Source organism: Atractosteus spatula, chromosome 10 (genome assembly GCF_055471065.1).
Source record: "Atractosteus spatula isolate fAtrSpa1 chromosome 10, fAtrSpa1.hap1, whole genome shotgun sequence".
NCBI classification, from domain to species: Eukaryota; Metazoa; Chordata; class Actinopteri; order Semionotiformes; family Lepisosteidae; genus Atractosteus; species Atractosteus spatula.
Genome location: NC_142715.1, coordinates 29,214,560 through 29,228,986, shown reverse-complemented (window position 1 = coordinate 29,228,986; position 14,427 = coordinate 29,214,560). Strand labels below are relative to the sequence as shown.

The window sequence follows — 14,427 nt, the reverse complement described above, 5'->3', positions numbered from 1 at the left end:
CTAGGGAAACAAACCACAAAAAACAGATAGGAACCAAAAGTTCCGAGACACATGGGAAAGGGGCACCAGAGAGAAGGGGAAAACAGGAAGTGAAAAAATCAAAACACCAAGTAAAAACTAAAAATCAAAACACAAAAATCCCAGAAAAATACGACTGCACAATAGGCACGTTCACATTCTATCACTGATATCAGAGTGGACAACCCGAGGAAAGCCAGGCCGCAGCCCTCTTACAGGCACGGATGTCTGGAGTGATATCCAGCAATAAGAATAGAAGAACGGCAAAAAGGCTCACCAATCTATCGCTGATATCGGCGGAAGACAACCCGAGGAAAGCCAGGCACTAGACCGGCTCACAGGCACGCATGTCAGGAAGGTGATATCCAGCAATGAGAATGGGAGAGATAAAAAGTCTCACCACCCTATCGCTGATATCGGAGTGGACAACCCGAGGAAAGCCAGGCACACGGCCCGCTCACAGGCACGGACGACCGGAGTGATATCCAGCAATGAGGATAGGAGGGCCAGCTCAACATTCAATCACAGATGCCGGAATGACAACCCGAAGAAAGCCAGGCCGCAGCCCGCTCACAGTCGGAAAGAGCATCCCATGATTAGAATAGGAGAGCTGAGAGAAAAAAAAGCCCAGGGAGAAAAAAAAAACCTGCGGGAAAAACAAAAATGCGCCACTCGCAGGGTCCATAGGAGGCTCAGCATTCTGTCACGGATGTCGGAAGGGACAAACTGTGGAATGGCAGGAGAGCAGACAAGATCTTATTCGTAGCGGCGGAATGGGAGATTAGCCCGGCTCAGCAGTTCTGGAGTCGTATAGAAACCAATGCCCTCAGGCAGCAGACTTGGGGAGACCTGGTGCTAGGCGGGTCTCAGGCCATCTGAATGTCAATGCTGAGTGAAGGTGAATGAGAGACCTGGAAATATATAGCCCCAGAGATAGAGACACCAGAAGGAAAGCAAAGCACAGGAAACTAGGGACAGGAAAGGGTAGGAACGCCCTCTGGCTGCAGAGGGCGTGACAACAATGATAAGTCTTTATCTTTCCCCAGGTACAGTTTTCCTAAGAGTAACTTCACTATTGCTCTGAGATGTGAAATTGAAATGTTTTGTGTAGAAGATTGCTGTGCATCCATTGCTCGCTGAGAAAGCACATCCAGTTGGTTCACAGAGTCGGTAATGACAACCTGTGAACACATTCTGTGTCAGTGTGTTTGTTCACTTGTTGAGACTTAAGTATTGAGTGGTCAACAGTGTGCTCTCCTGTCTCCTGTTCAAGAGGGGGTGCTGTCAGTGCCAGTGTGTGTGTCCACTCACCTCTCCTGGGGGTGCGGTGGGCCCCCTCTACAGTCTGTTTGAATGGAATTTCTTGGTAGACATTCATGGGTTCGATCTCTGCTTCAGCTAAAGCTTTGGAAAGAACAGACAAGGGGACACACAGCTAATGTATATCTTAAAAATATTTGATTTTTTGTTATATTTTCTTATGGGTGTTTTTAACAGAGGGAAGACAAAACCACTTGTCACTGCATAACTGCACAATGTTGCAACCAAACCGACAGCAGCTCAGAAACTACTGCTATCCCGGGACACCATAGCATTCCCATGAATGATCACATTTCTCCTGAGGCTCCTATTCAAATACACTCTGGCCATGTATAAATAAGTCTGTCATCCTATCAATCAGCCACTCTGTCTTCCCATTGATCAAACATGGCATTTTGTATAAAATCCACTGGAAAGGTGCTCTGTAATTGAGATAACTGAGCTGCTACTAGAGACATGCTAGCAGTGAACCCCGAAACCTGAGGTCCAAGACCTGAGACTAAACTGCCCAGCACTGTTGCAGTGGCTGCTTTCCCTGCCTGTTTCTGTCTTCTATAGTTCCTTTTCACCTTCCTTAGTTCCTTCAGCCTCTGGAAAATACAGAACTCCTGTGAGACACAGCTTTCAGCAACATCAGGCCTCATCATAACACAAATTCAATGTGATGAACTGAAAACAAATATTTGTGAGGTTAAGTTCCTTCTTATTGTATCTTATTGAAATTAAGATACAATAAATTCTTACTTATGTATCATGCACTTTACACATTGTATATAGGGCAGAAGAGAATATTCTCAAGTATCACGATGTGAATACAAGAAAGCAGTCTAATCCATAGCCAAGCAATTAAGTAGCCATTTCAGAAACAAAGGGAAAAGAGGACACCATCAGTTGTCCTAATTTGGTAAGGTGAAGAACTTTTCAATGTGTACATAGTGAGCACACATAGAAGGCTCTGACCAATAAATGGGACCTAACATAACACTTCAGCAAATGAACACACAAGAACACCCAAGAGCAACACAGTAGAGCAGAACAGAATGAAGTGAACTGTAGAAGAACCACACACTGTAACAAAACCCAAAGTCCCGGAACCTTGGCCTGTCATCTCCCCAAACTGAAATCCCACCAAGAATCCCTGGATCATAATTTATTGTCAGGTAAAAGCTTTGTGAAAGACAGCACACATCCCAAAGCTTGACTAAATGTCTTTTGTGAAAGTCTGAACAGATCAATGTAAACCTGTTGCTGCTGCACAGGTGTGTACACCTAGTTTGGAGTCTATGACCTGGTAAGATTCTCTCAACTTGTTAGGGTGATATTTAGTTTGAAATGAAATGTGAATAGATTCTTTCTCATTGAGGTTGAGTATCCTTTGATTATTAAGATATACAGTTGAACATAAACTTGCATATACAGTGTAAGGAACAGTTCTTTCCGGACCCTATGCGGACGACACAATCCGAAGATTGTGGGGAAACACTAGGAAAAAGTCATGCAGGAATACGGGGCTGAAAACAGGGGGGGCGTGTCCAAAGTGCGCTGGTGCATGGGGAAGGTGTGGCCAAGGCAAACAATCCAAAAGTAATCCATAGAGGGAATCCAAAAACGCAAGAAAGTCCATAGCCAGGTGATCCATCCAAACAAGGAATTAAAAACAAGAACCGGGTCGGAACTGGCGGACAAGGAACAGGAACAGAGGTTAAAACCTTAACGGGACCAGGCGCTTCCAGGTCCCGGACTCGCACGGTATGGAAACCAGATGCAGAGCCAGGCTGAACGTCAGCGCCTGGCTTTTAAGGTGGGCTGGGAAAAGGGGTCAGGTGCACAGAATTAAGTCTGAAGTGAAAGGGCTCGAGCACCCTTAAGGAAGAGGGACTATAATCGTGACATACAGTTACTTTTACATGTGTAATAAACACAAACACCATCTCAGGTTTTCACAGTTGGACTCACTCCTTACCTTTACGCAGTTTCCTGTTCTGCAGCAGCAGCACAAAGACCAGAGCTCCCAACGGGAAGAAGACCACAGCCGGGACAGTCCAGCCTCCTGCCTCCGGCTTTGGCTGTCTGGGTGATTTAGTGACCCCTGGTAAAGCCAGGAAAGGAGAGGAACTCAGAAGGGGAGATGTAGTGTTGGTTGAATATAAACCCTCGAAGCTTAGATCAGATGAACCCAACAGAAGGTCAACCCACCCCCTCCACCAGACCAGTAAAACTGTTAGTGTTATGCCAAGAAGAGAGAGAAAAGGTTTCTGCACTGCATATGTGAAGAAGCAGATGTTTGGAGAATAAGGATGATTTGGAACAGGAAAGCCTTGTAATTTACTTGTTATTGCTGCTGGATTAGCTGCTGTAACTGTTGTAGTTGTCAAACCTGGGAAAGAGAAAAGAAAAGCTTGTTTTAGAGAAATCAAGCATGTTGTCTAGCTGTCTGTCCAGATTTAAATCTCTTTACATTTGTGAGAGAAGTCAAGAGAATTCACAAATGGAGATCAGAGCAGAAGAACCTAGATAGGCCTGGGCTTGAATCACTTCCTGCAACTAAATTAATTGGCTTAACAAGAGCTGAATGTTGCCCCTGCTTAGAATGATCATGAAATAAAGGAAATGACATGGCAGAACACGAAACTCCTGCAGAGATAAGAATCCCTGTTTGTAATGTATTGAAAATCCTCCATCCCTCCAATCTTACCCGTACAAGTAACCCCTGCATCCTCCTTGTGCCGACAGTCACTCTGATTCAGTCCAGAGTGACAGCAGTCCCACAGGAGAAGCTCACTGCCCCTGCAGTTCACCTCATCCAGCCAGATGGCGCCACTCCCTGGTCCGAATGAGGCCTCTATTGCTGCACTCACTGCGTCCCCACAGCCCAGCTGTCTGCAGACCACCTGGGCATCCTGCAGGTCCCAGGAGTCGTCACAGACTGTCCCCCAGGAGCCCTCGTACCGCAACTCCACCCGGCCAGAGCAGGTAGTGCCTCCAGCCAGGCGCAGAGCCTCTGATGATGAAAAACCAGAACAATGTAAGAACCTCAGAGATCTGATTGGATGCAGACTTTAAAGGAGCGGTGCCTGTTGGATAATCATGGGGAGTGTTTGCTTTGCAACGTTTGATTGAATCATCCCATGCTGAAATGATTCCGCTTCTGGGGTCACAGCGGCTGTAAACTAACCTGTGCAGTGCTGCTGAGTGGGGTCCTCAGAACAGGACCTGTGGTTGCTGGAGGCTGAAAAACAATAACATAACACTTCAGTTATTACTGCTGTACTACATTACATTATGATACATTACAATAGCAACATGTACAAGAATGAATGAGGGTTAAAATGCTGCTGACTGAAAGTTTTGCTACAGCTATAGGTGACTAGGAAGTGTCTCTTTTTTAGATAGACTTTGTGATATCTGGCAGAGTTAACATTTCTAGCTGAGATGTGGAGGATCCCCTGATCAATAATAATTTCAAATTTTAACTTGGTATACCTATGTAATTAAGTCACGGGTTAATGATTGTCAATAAGCAGTACAAAACACACCATATAAGATCACATGAAGACCACAGGGAGACAACATATTACTATTCAATATGACATATGACTTCTATGTGGTTAATTCTTCTTTGTGGTTAATTTTTTCATCATGGTTGCTTGACCCTGGATAGGCTACAGCTCCCATGTGACTATAAATTGGAAGAAGTGATTAGAAAATGGATGGATGGAGAGATGATTTATTGAAATCTGCTTTTGATGAATTGTTAAAGCAGAAGGCAAAACTGTTTATTAAATTCTTAACATGTTCTTTGAATTGCAAAGCCTTTATTTCACTCCCTCATTAGCCTCTCATTCCACACAGTTCATATACGTTCTAGCATGGTAGAATCAATATAGACTTCTTTTATGACAAAGAAAAGCATGAGATCTTTTTACCTGAGCAGGTGATCTCAGCCACTTCCCGGTCTTCACACTCATTCTGACCCCAGGGGGAGGAGGGACACTGCCACAGGGTGGAGTCGTGTTTGCGACAGGAGACAAAGTCCAGCCATTTGGGATCTGGGCTCAGCCTGGAGTTTGTCTCTCTGATGGTGCCCTTGTCTCCACAGCCCAGCTGTTTACAGATCACTGCAGCTGTGGTGTCTGTCATACCATTGGCACAGATGCTGCCCCAGGTGCCATTGTAGTAAACCTCTGCCTGTCCTGAACAACCTGCAGACAGCCTCAGCTGCTTGTGCTCTGGGAAGAAAGTGAGAAACCGAGAAAGAAATCACTCTTACATAAACAGCTTAACCTTATTTTAATACAACAGTTAAAATTCTCAAAAACAATATTGCTCTACAATATATTTCATATTTAGGTCTGATCTGAAGCATTTTTTTTCACTTTTATGGATCAACATTTTCACACCTGTGAAAATAATGGCAAATATAAAAATATAATATTTTAATAACATTTTAAGTTCTCATAGTCTACATGTCGGTGATTTATTTCATCAAGTGGCACAATCAATTGTTGATATCCAATCCATATATACATATATGTCACTTAGCACTGACACCAAATATAAATGATCTCCAGAGTGAGTCTGTGCCAAGATTGCCTCCATCATCTGATATTCTTTGTCTCCCCACTCACTCCTGTCAGCACTGTAGGCTCCATATTGACCATGAGTCCACTTTCACACATTACTCTCCACCTCCTCAGCCCCAGAAGCTTCAGTCTGTTTTTCTGAGGCCCAAATGAAATTTAAATTTTTGCTCCAGTTTTAAATCTTAAGCTTTTTTTCAGTTTTCCTCTAGTATTTGTTTGTACTTGGCTCTGTCCATTTTTCCTATGGTCTTAATGATTTCCTAGTCCCTGCTGAAGAGAAGCAACACTGCCATGCTTGACTGGTTGGTAGTGTTTACTGGGGTATGTTGGATCTGTGCTTTGTATTTAGACCAAATATCCACATTTAGTGTTATCTAACCTCCACACATTGTGCTACATTTTTTTGCATGCTCAATCATTTTTTTTTGGAAATCTCTTATGGTATTTGAGATGGGTTTTTGAATTCTATCCAAACTCCCTATGTTGAGGAACAGGGATATTTTCTAACTCATAGACATTTCCTCCCATCACAGCCTATTAAACTTCAGTTCTTTTAACTTTGATCCCTAAAAGGGATATGTATATTTTTTAAAGACTAAAAACATGTAATAACAATTTATTCTTTTACACAATTTTATTTTTTTATTTATTACTTCTTTGCACAGATTTCAAAACATAAAAAATATAGCCCTCTTACCTGAACACAGGATTCTCACATCCTCCTTGTGTCCACAGTCATGCCATCCCCACCCTGCTGAGGGACACTCCCACAGAGACGACTCGTTCCCCAGACAGCCCACCTCATCCAGCCAGATGGGTCCAGTTCCCTGGCTGAAGGAGGCCGGCACTGGGGCACTGAGGGCCGTCCCACACTGGAGCTGCCTGCACACCACCTGAGAGTCTGCCAGGTCCCAGGAGTCATCGCAGACTGTCCCCCAGGAGCCATTGTGATAAACCTCCAGCCACCCAGCACAGTCACCTCCTTCTCCAACAAGCCTGAGGGACAGCTGGTCTAGGAGCAGAGAGTCAGAGGTCAGGGGTCAGAGGTCTGCCTACTACTAAGATGTGAATATGACCTCTAGAGGGACACAATTTGCTAAGAGTTATGGTCTAAGAGGAACAGACAGTATTAGCAATAATACCTTTCTTTCTAGTATTAGAGTTAATAATAATAAAATTAAAATTGCATGAAAACGGTAAATTACAAATATAATTTCTATCTACTTGGGAAGGAATGATGGTTTTTTATACTGCCGGGTGTGTATTTGGGTGAAATATTAACATCTGTGAAAAACATACCTTTAATAAAAAAAAATAGAATGTAACAAAGGCTAGAAGTTATGAAACAGTTGCATCACTGAGTGGAAAGAAAACTGAATTTATTCAATAAACACAAAAAAGGGACAGTAAAAATTAAATCTCATTCGTTATTAATTGGTTTAATAATTTATCAACTTTTTATTTCCATCACCTTGAAGAAACTGATGATTTGTAAAGGAGGGATTTTACACACAAAGCCTCATGTGCACTGATGTGTATACTGTAAATGCTAAACAACTGAGATCCAGTCCAGTGCTACAGTCTAATTAGGAAAATAATTTGATGAAAACGGTGACCCTGAATATTAGTGCATGACACAGCTTCTAGAAAACAATTTGCCTCTTCCTCTCAATACTGCAAGTTCATAAGTAATGTTTATTAAATGGGATATCAGATATTTGGATGATTTAAACCAACATTCACATTCTCAAGCCATTTCAAAGTGTATTGATTAAACTGTTCTCACCTACAGCTCTAAATTGCTAATGAACAAGAAGCTTAGCACTCACTAGAGCAGAGCAGGGCCACTTCCTGTCCAGGGCTGCAGCTGACTGTCTGTGGAGAACTGCAGTTCACCAGGTGAGACTCATCCCCAGAGCACTGAATACCTGTCAGACACACAGCACTGTCACTGTCCCATACAGAGAGGAGTTATAGACTTATACTACAGAGCACTGAATACCTGTCAGACACAGAGCACTGTCGCCTGTCCCATACAGAGAGGAGTTATAGACTTGCACTACAGAGCCACAGCCCAGCTGTCTGCATACTACAGAAGCCTCTTTGTAGCCCCAAGAGTCCATGAGAATGGTCTTCCAAGTCCTGTTGTATTGAATCTCCACCCTGCCTTCACAGTGACTCCTTCCTCCAGTTAGCCGGACATCCTGGGCTGCAAGTACAGGCCCTGAGATAAAAATGTCCAGAAAAAGTATTTATTCTCTTAATTCTTACACTTTTGCAGAAATTATCTTGTGGTAGCACACATCACAACATGTGGGAGAAAACACAATATTTCCTTTTTCTGGAAAACCCATGTTAGATATTTCCCAAGTTGTAGTATATATTTTGCTTCTATTTTTTCTGACAATTAATTCAGTTGTGTAGAGTGAGGACTATATATTCAAGAATTTATCAGAATAAATACAAGTCCTCTTTAAAAAAATAAAAGCTAAGCTTATTGTCATGATCCAAATTGTGATTTTAAAGATCTTTTTGATACAAAGTATTTGAGATATTTTAGTATATTGAATGACACAGTGGAAGGAATCCTCCCCTGTTCACCACTAGAGGGGCCCTAACACCACTAAGGCAGGCCTCTAAATTATTTCTCTCTCCCTGATTGTCACTATCATCAGCATCCTCATCTATCATCAGCACCACCTGAGCTTCTAATTGAGACCCCTACATTACATTCTTATGTGAACTAATTTGTCCTAGAACCACGCTGTTACAGGTATACAGGTCAGGCATTCTTTTTATGTATAAAACATGTAGAGAATTTTTTCTAAAGTTTTCTCTTGATCATTACCACACCCCCTATTTAACCTTAGTGAAGAACCCTAATTTTTGAGCGACTACACATTGGCTCTCTACCTCCTCTCAAGGTGTTGACCCCCTAGCCTGTGAAAAGGCAGTTACTCCTGTGATGCCACAAGGGGTGTAATCCTTGAAGGATGGTACTTTACCCAAAGCATCATCCATTTTACACAGGCATTTGCATTTGGCATACCAAGATGGCAAAGAGTGAATACCAGCACACAAAAATATTGTTAGCCAGCAGGGATCAGCTGCTATCAACTATCAAGCATGAACATGGCCAATAGAAAAGGTCTGCTTTCTTCATAATAACAGTGTCACAAAGTACAGAAAAGACAATTAAACACACCAATAAGCTTGGCTTTTTGAGTTGAGTTGAGGGAAAACACAAAGACAGTTAGGAGCTTGAACAAGAACTAGGTTTATTTTTATTTATTTTCTGGTGATAAACAAACCAGACTGAATATCAGTTTTAGGGTGTGTCTGTGTATTTTTATCTGTCTATTTTTCGTGACCAGTGATGACTACGCCCCCACAGCATCACAATCTACCTTTATAAACCCTGGGACTAGCCACCTTTATAAATGCATCTGTTTTTGCCACCTTCCTCCAAACTCACCAGAGCAAACAAGCCCTGCATCATTCCTGTGAGAGCACATAGCCCCCCCCAGGGCAAATGTTGCACACAGAGATAAGTGAGCCTCGCTGCCATCACAGAGGAAATGATCTTTCCACACTGAGCCCTCTCTCTCTCCAAACCAGGCCTGTCCTGGAGCGGCTACAGCCACCCCACAGCCCAGCTGCTGGCAGAGAACACTGGCGTCTCTCAGGTCCCAGTACTGGTCACACACTGTCCCCCACTCGCCGTCATACTGCAACTCCACTCGGCCAGAGCAGGTGTCTGAGCCATTCATCAGCCTGAACCCTGTGTATCCTGCACAGGAGAAACAACAGGAGGAGGATTGAGACTCCTTGTGAGGGAAAGGAGTTGGTAAATTAGCCTGCCTTCTCCTGTGCTGACCACACTCTTATTTCCAAACTGGAAATTTCAAAAACTCAAACAATGACTGTACAAATCAGTGTTCCTATAGTGTAAGTTGGAATTTGGAGAGACTGGTTTTACCTTTTCAAAAACAGGTCATGTGTTAAGCCTCACCACTACTCATGTGCTCTAATTCTAGGGTTTCTCCACTGATCTCCAAGCAAAATTAATCAGAAACACTGGGACCAAATTATAATTTTTAATAGGGAAAACTCCAGCTAGCACAAAACCTTGCAGTCACAAAACTCCTATTGGCCCCACAAAATATTTTTATTTTTTTGCGAAAGTGTGAACTGATGCTCTCACCTGAACAAACAACGCTCACATCATTTTTGTGGGTGCAGTTCTGGTGCTGTCTGGTGGAGGTTTGACAGAAGGTCAGGTGGGTTTCATTGCCCTGGCATTGGATCTTTTCTGACCAGACAGGACCCTGCCCCTCTCCAAAGTAAGCTCCGCCCAAGACAGCTTTGGGAATCCCACAATTCTCTTGTCTACAGATGACCTCTGCGCCTTGCCAGTCAAAGTCATTCTCACACACTGTGCCCCAGGTCAGATCAGGCATAACCTCAATGCGCCCTGAGCAGGGATCACTGCCATCCACCAGCCTCACTCTGTAAAGATCTGTATTTACAAGCAGAAACAGAACTATAATGAACACTTTACAACTGAAGGAGTATTAAACAAGATAGAGTAACTATTGAGATATAAAGCTGTGACAGATCAGGTGAGCTTTTAGATCTATGGGTTGTGAAAATTAGTTAAAATTCCTATGTAAGGAAGTGTAGTGTGTTGGTGTGTGAGGAGGGGAAGTGTTGGTTGGTGATGAAGGGAGGTGTGTTGTTAAGTGATGAGAAGAGGTGTTTTGGAGAGTGCAGAGCTGAGGAGTGTTGGTGACTCAGGAGCTGTGTGATGAGATGACTGAAATTAATCTCAGATGTTATGAGATTAATTTGTTATTGTGTTATCAGGTGAACTGAATCTATTTGAGAGTCTCAGCAGAAGTGTGTTCAACTCACCATCATAGCATATGAATGGAGCTCGGACACTGCAAAAAATATCATCCCATTTTCCCCTTTTACTGTCCTGTAGGTACACAGCAGCACAATTTTGAGTTCCTCTTCCATTGTTGGGTTCACCTGTGTCCCAGTTCTGGAATGAAAAGCTTCCCTCATCTGACCATTTCCAGTTCCCCCTGTAGAGGCCAATCCACACCTCATTGCCCCTCGCTGTATCTTTGATCTTCTCATTCTCCCTCTGGCTCCTCACACTGACCAGGTCTGTGTGCCTCTCTCTACAGAATCTCTGAGCCTGCGGCCAGCTTCTTAGTTCCCGGATCAGAATGTATGTCACTGCATCAACTGTTTTATCTGAATATACAAAGGGAATATGTAAATATTATGTTTTTTTTAATTATATGTAGTATTTTTGTTTAAAAATATAGTTGCAAAAATAATTTCTTATTTTGTTTCTTAGATGATTTTTTTTCAGTACCCTTAAACTTTATTTCTTAAATCCTTACAAAAGTAGAGGTTTATGCAGATGCTGTCATGGTTAACTCTTCATCTGTCAAGTTATTGTCCCACTGTAATGAAGCCAATTATTTCAAGTGTAACCAGGTGACAAAAAGTGTGTGGTGCATGAGTTGGATATATTAGTATTGTCAAGCAGGTTGGTAGATAGTTCCCAAGTACAAGTTGCTGTCTTTCTGTCCCGAGCATCATTTGGAAACTCTGTGACAATAGCTGAAACGAGCACATCCCTAATTCCAACATGGCCAGCCTGTCACCCTGTCAGGGAAGACCATGTGGTAATCTTTCTCCTTCGTTGTTATTCACTTGATTCTAGTCACACAAGCCAACAACTCTTCACTTTCTGTCTTCATTAGTCATCAGGCACTAGAATAGTCAACCCCATTAACTTTGTGTTGAGAAATACTTGATCTACACTTTACTAATCACTACTCACAGCCAGGTTTTCAATTGACTCTCCAATTAGACTAGTCCATGCCACCAAGTCCCAGTCTTCACATGAACTCAGCTCTAGAGCTCTTACTCTGCATCAAGCACCATTTTTTTCACTAAGAAATTAGTAACTTTGCCTATCCTTATTTCTCTCTGCTCATCGTGTTTGGCTGACAGCTCAATAATCAGGTGATTTGTTGTTTTCTCTCTCACACACTCTGTGATCTCTCAGCTGGCTGCTGATGTCAAGACAGAGAGAGTCTTTAGGACTCAACTGGTGTCAACTAGACTCCTCTCTCTTCTCTGTGGGAGGAAAATGCACTGTCACACTAACATGCAATGCACACTCCTTGAGGTCCAGTTCCAGGACCATTTTTTGTCAGGCCTCACTCGCTTTGTCCTTCAGGTCTATAACCCAGCCCAATCCATTCATGATAAAAACTCACTCTTCCTCCTTCCAGCCTGGAGTCTAGACACAGACTCCCTCCTACCTGGTCTTCTAACAGCTCCTGTTAACAAGCTCCTGTTTCTCACATGGACCAACACTGGTAATGGGAAAGTGTGATTTGTCAGCCAGGAAACTCTCAGCTCTCTGTGACAGGTAACCTGGATTGAATTTGAATGTGTAATTAAATAAGGAAATATTTTGTGACAGAGGACGAGTCAACCATGACTACAGCTGTGTGAAACATTAATCATTTTTAAGGTGTTAGTAATTAAAAAGAGACAGGGGTGTTTACCTTGATAGCAGATGAAGTATTTGGTGTAACTGCAGGGCCTATCACTCCATGTACCTTGACTATCCATCACTGCACAATCTTCATTCTTTGACTGGTGATTGTTTGGTTCCCCACTACGCCAGTTGCGGAACCTAGCCTCACCCTCACTGTAGAAATCATTGCCTGTCAGGGACCACTGCCATTCTACATATAGTCCTATCCAGGCCTGGAATACTGTGTCTGCATTGCTGAGAAGCCTGTCTAGCTTTTCCCTGCTTTGGATGGAGGCCAGGTCAATATACTTGTTTCTGCAATAACGCTGAGCATCGGTCCAATTCAGAGGTGTGCTCACAAAGTGATACTGACGTGTGCGACACAAGGAGAATTTAAGGAGCCCTGGAAACACACAACACGCAGAGAGATTCAGATAAGCATTGCAGCCACACAAAAGTCAGGATGACATCAGTGGATAAGGTTGGTGCATGGCAGAAATCAGCTTTTCCACTTGTCTAATACTGATTGTTTTCTTTCTAATACTGTGTTTTATTTCTTCTCTTGTCAGCGTGGAATAAACCTATTACTTGTTACTTTGCAGCCTACGCATGCTGACACAGCTACACACCTGAACTAATACTGAGTCATGTCAATGGGCTTTATATTTGCCTTCCACAGAAAGAAATTTGATATCTGATATCTGTTTAATGTGTTCTTCACAAACACATTGTTTGGTGTATTGTCATAATCTTTTCCAGCTGCAGATGGCTGTCCATTAATGGCGTTAGTGCTTTTTCATTGCCTAGTAATTCTAATCTTCCTGCTTTTAACCTTCGTGTTGGCTGTTGTTTGTATCTCTTTATTATCTAACAATATTATATATATTGTATGAAGGGAAAGATATTTTTAAGTAAGTAATAATTAATTTTAAGTAATATATTCTGTATTTATATAATTTAATTCTATACTTATTATGTATTTAAATAAATAATCATTATTTTTAAACTATTATTTAAAGTTAATAAACAAATAACGGAGATCAAGATATGCAGCAGAAAACACTGACCTGAGAACAGCAGGATGAGAAACACACTCTTCTCCATGCTTCTGGATTTCCAGTCTGGAAATGTATAGAGCAATAAAGATATCGGGAACATAGAATGAGGGAAAAAAACAATAACATTTTGACTTCAGAATCTAAACCAAATTCCCTACAGGATTACCAGGGTTAACTGTGTTTGTATCCCAACAATACAGGAGATGATGCTGATACCAATAGGCACTGGTATCACTCCAGAGCTGCTAGCCTCCTGCTGTCATGAACACTTGAAGGCAACGTGAGACATTTATAGTGTTATAAAGTAAAAGGAGGTTTAGTAAATTCATTTAGCAGGAAAAATATGCATGGTTTGTAAAGATACTGTAACAAAGGACTGGTTGGATAAAGGTTGTACAACTACATTGAAACAATGAATATACAGATGTAGCCATTCAGAATGCACGGTAAAACCCTGTGATGTGGGAGTGGGGGAGCAGGTTGCCGCAGCACGTGATTCGCTGTTAAAGTTGATCGACAGGTGGCACTAATGGTGCATTAGTTGTAAGTGAAACGATTGCTTTATTTAATCTCTCTTCTGTGCATGTTTAAATGTGCTTAATATGGAATATTAATATGGAATTTTACAACTAAAGAAAACTTTTGGTTGCTGAGCATAAAAACAACATGAGCATAATGTCCCTGAATATCAAAAACTATATTAATTTAGGAATATAAATATATTATACAAACTGTATATGGCTAGTAGTGGTACCTAAAAAAAATACACAACAGTATTCCACCTTCTTCATAAACATGCATTTATGCATCAAAGTCTTTAACTCAATCACTTACTGTATTTATTTTGAAAAAGATTTTATATGTGCTCGTTCTAACT

At 42.0% G+C, this 14,427-nt stretch overlaps 2 protein-coding genes across 2 annotated transcripts in view; one reads left to right on the top strand and one right to left on the bottom strand.

Annotated features, from left to right (window-relative positions):
- LOC148827815 (scavenger receptor cysteine-rich type 1 protein M130-like) overlaps positions 1–13,596 on the bottom strand; it is a 104,618-nt gene extending 91,022 nt beyond the window's left edge. The window contains exons 1-8 of the mRNA XM_088926148.1: positions 13,560–13,596; positions 12,521–12,895; positions 10,956–11,186; positions 10,126–10,440; positions 9,397–9,711; positions 7,751–7,849; positions 6,619–6,933; positions 5,265–5,567 (exon numbers count right to left, since the gene is read on the bottom strand). Coding sequence (XP_088782274.1) covers positions 5,265–5,567; positions 6,619–6,933; positions 7,751–7,849; positions 9,397–9,711; positions 10,126–10,440; positions 10,956–11,186; positions 12,521–12,895; positions 13,560–13,596 — 1,990 coding nt within the window. The remainder of the gene's footprint in view (positions 1–5,264; positions 5,568–6,618; positions 6,934–7,750; positions 7,850–9,396; positions 9,712–10,125; positions 10,441–10,955; positions 11,187–12,520; positions 12,896–13,559) is intronic.
- LOC148827801 (scavenger receptor cysteine-rich type 1 protein M130-like) overlaps positions 1–14,427 on the top strand; it is a 446,693-nt gene that overhangs the window by 169,097 nt on the left and 263,169 nt on the right. The gene's annotated exons all lie outside the window — the stretch shown is intronic.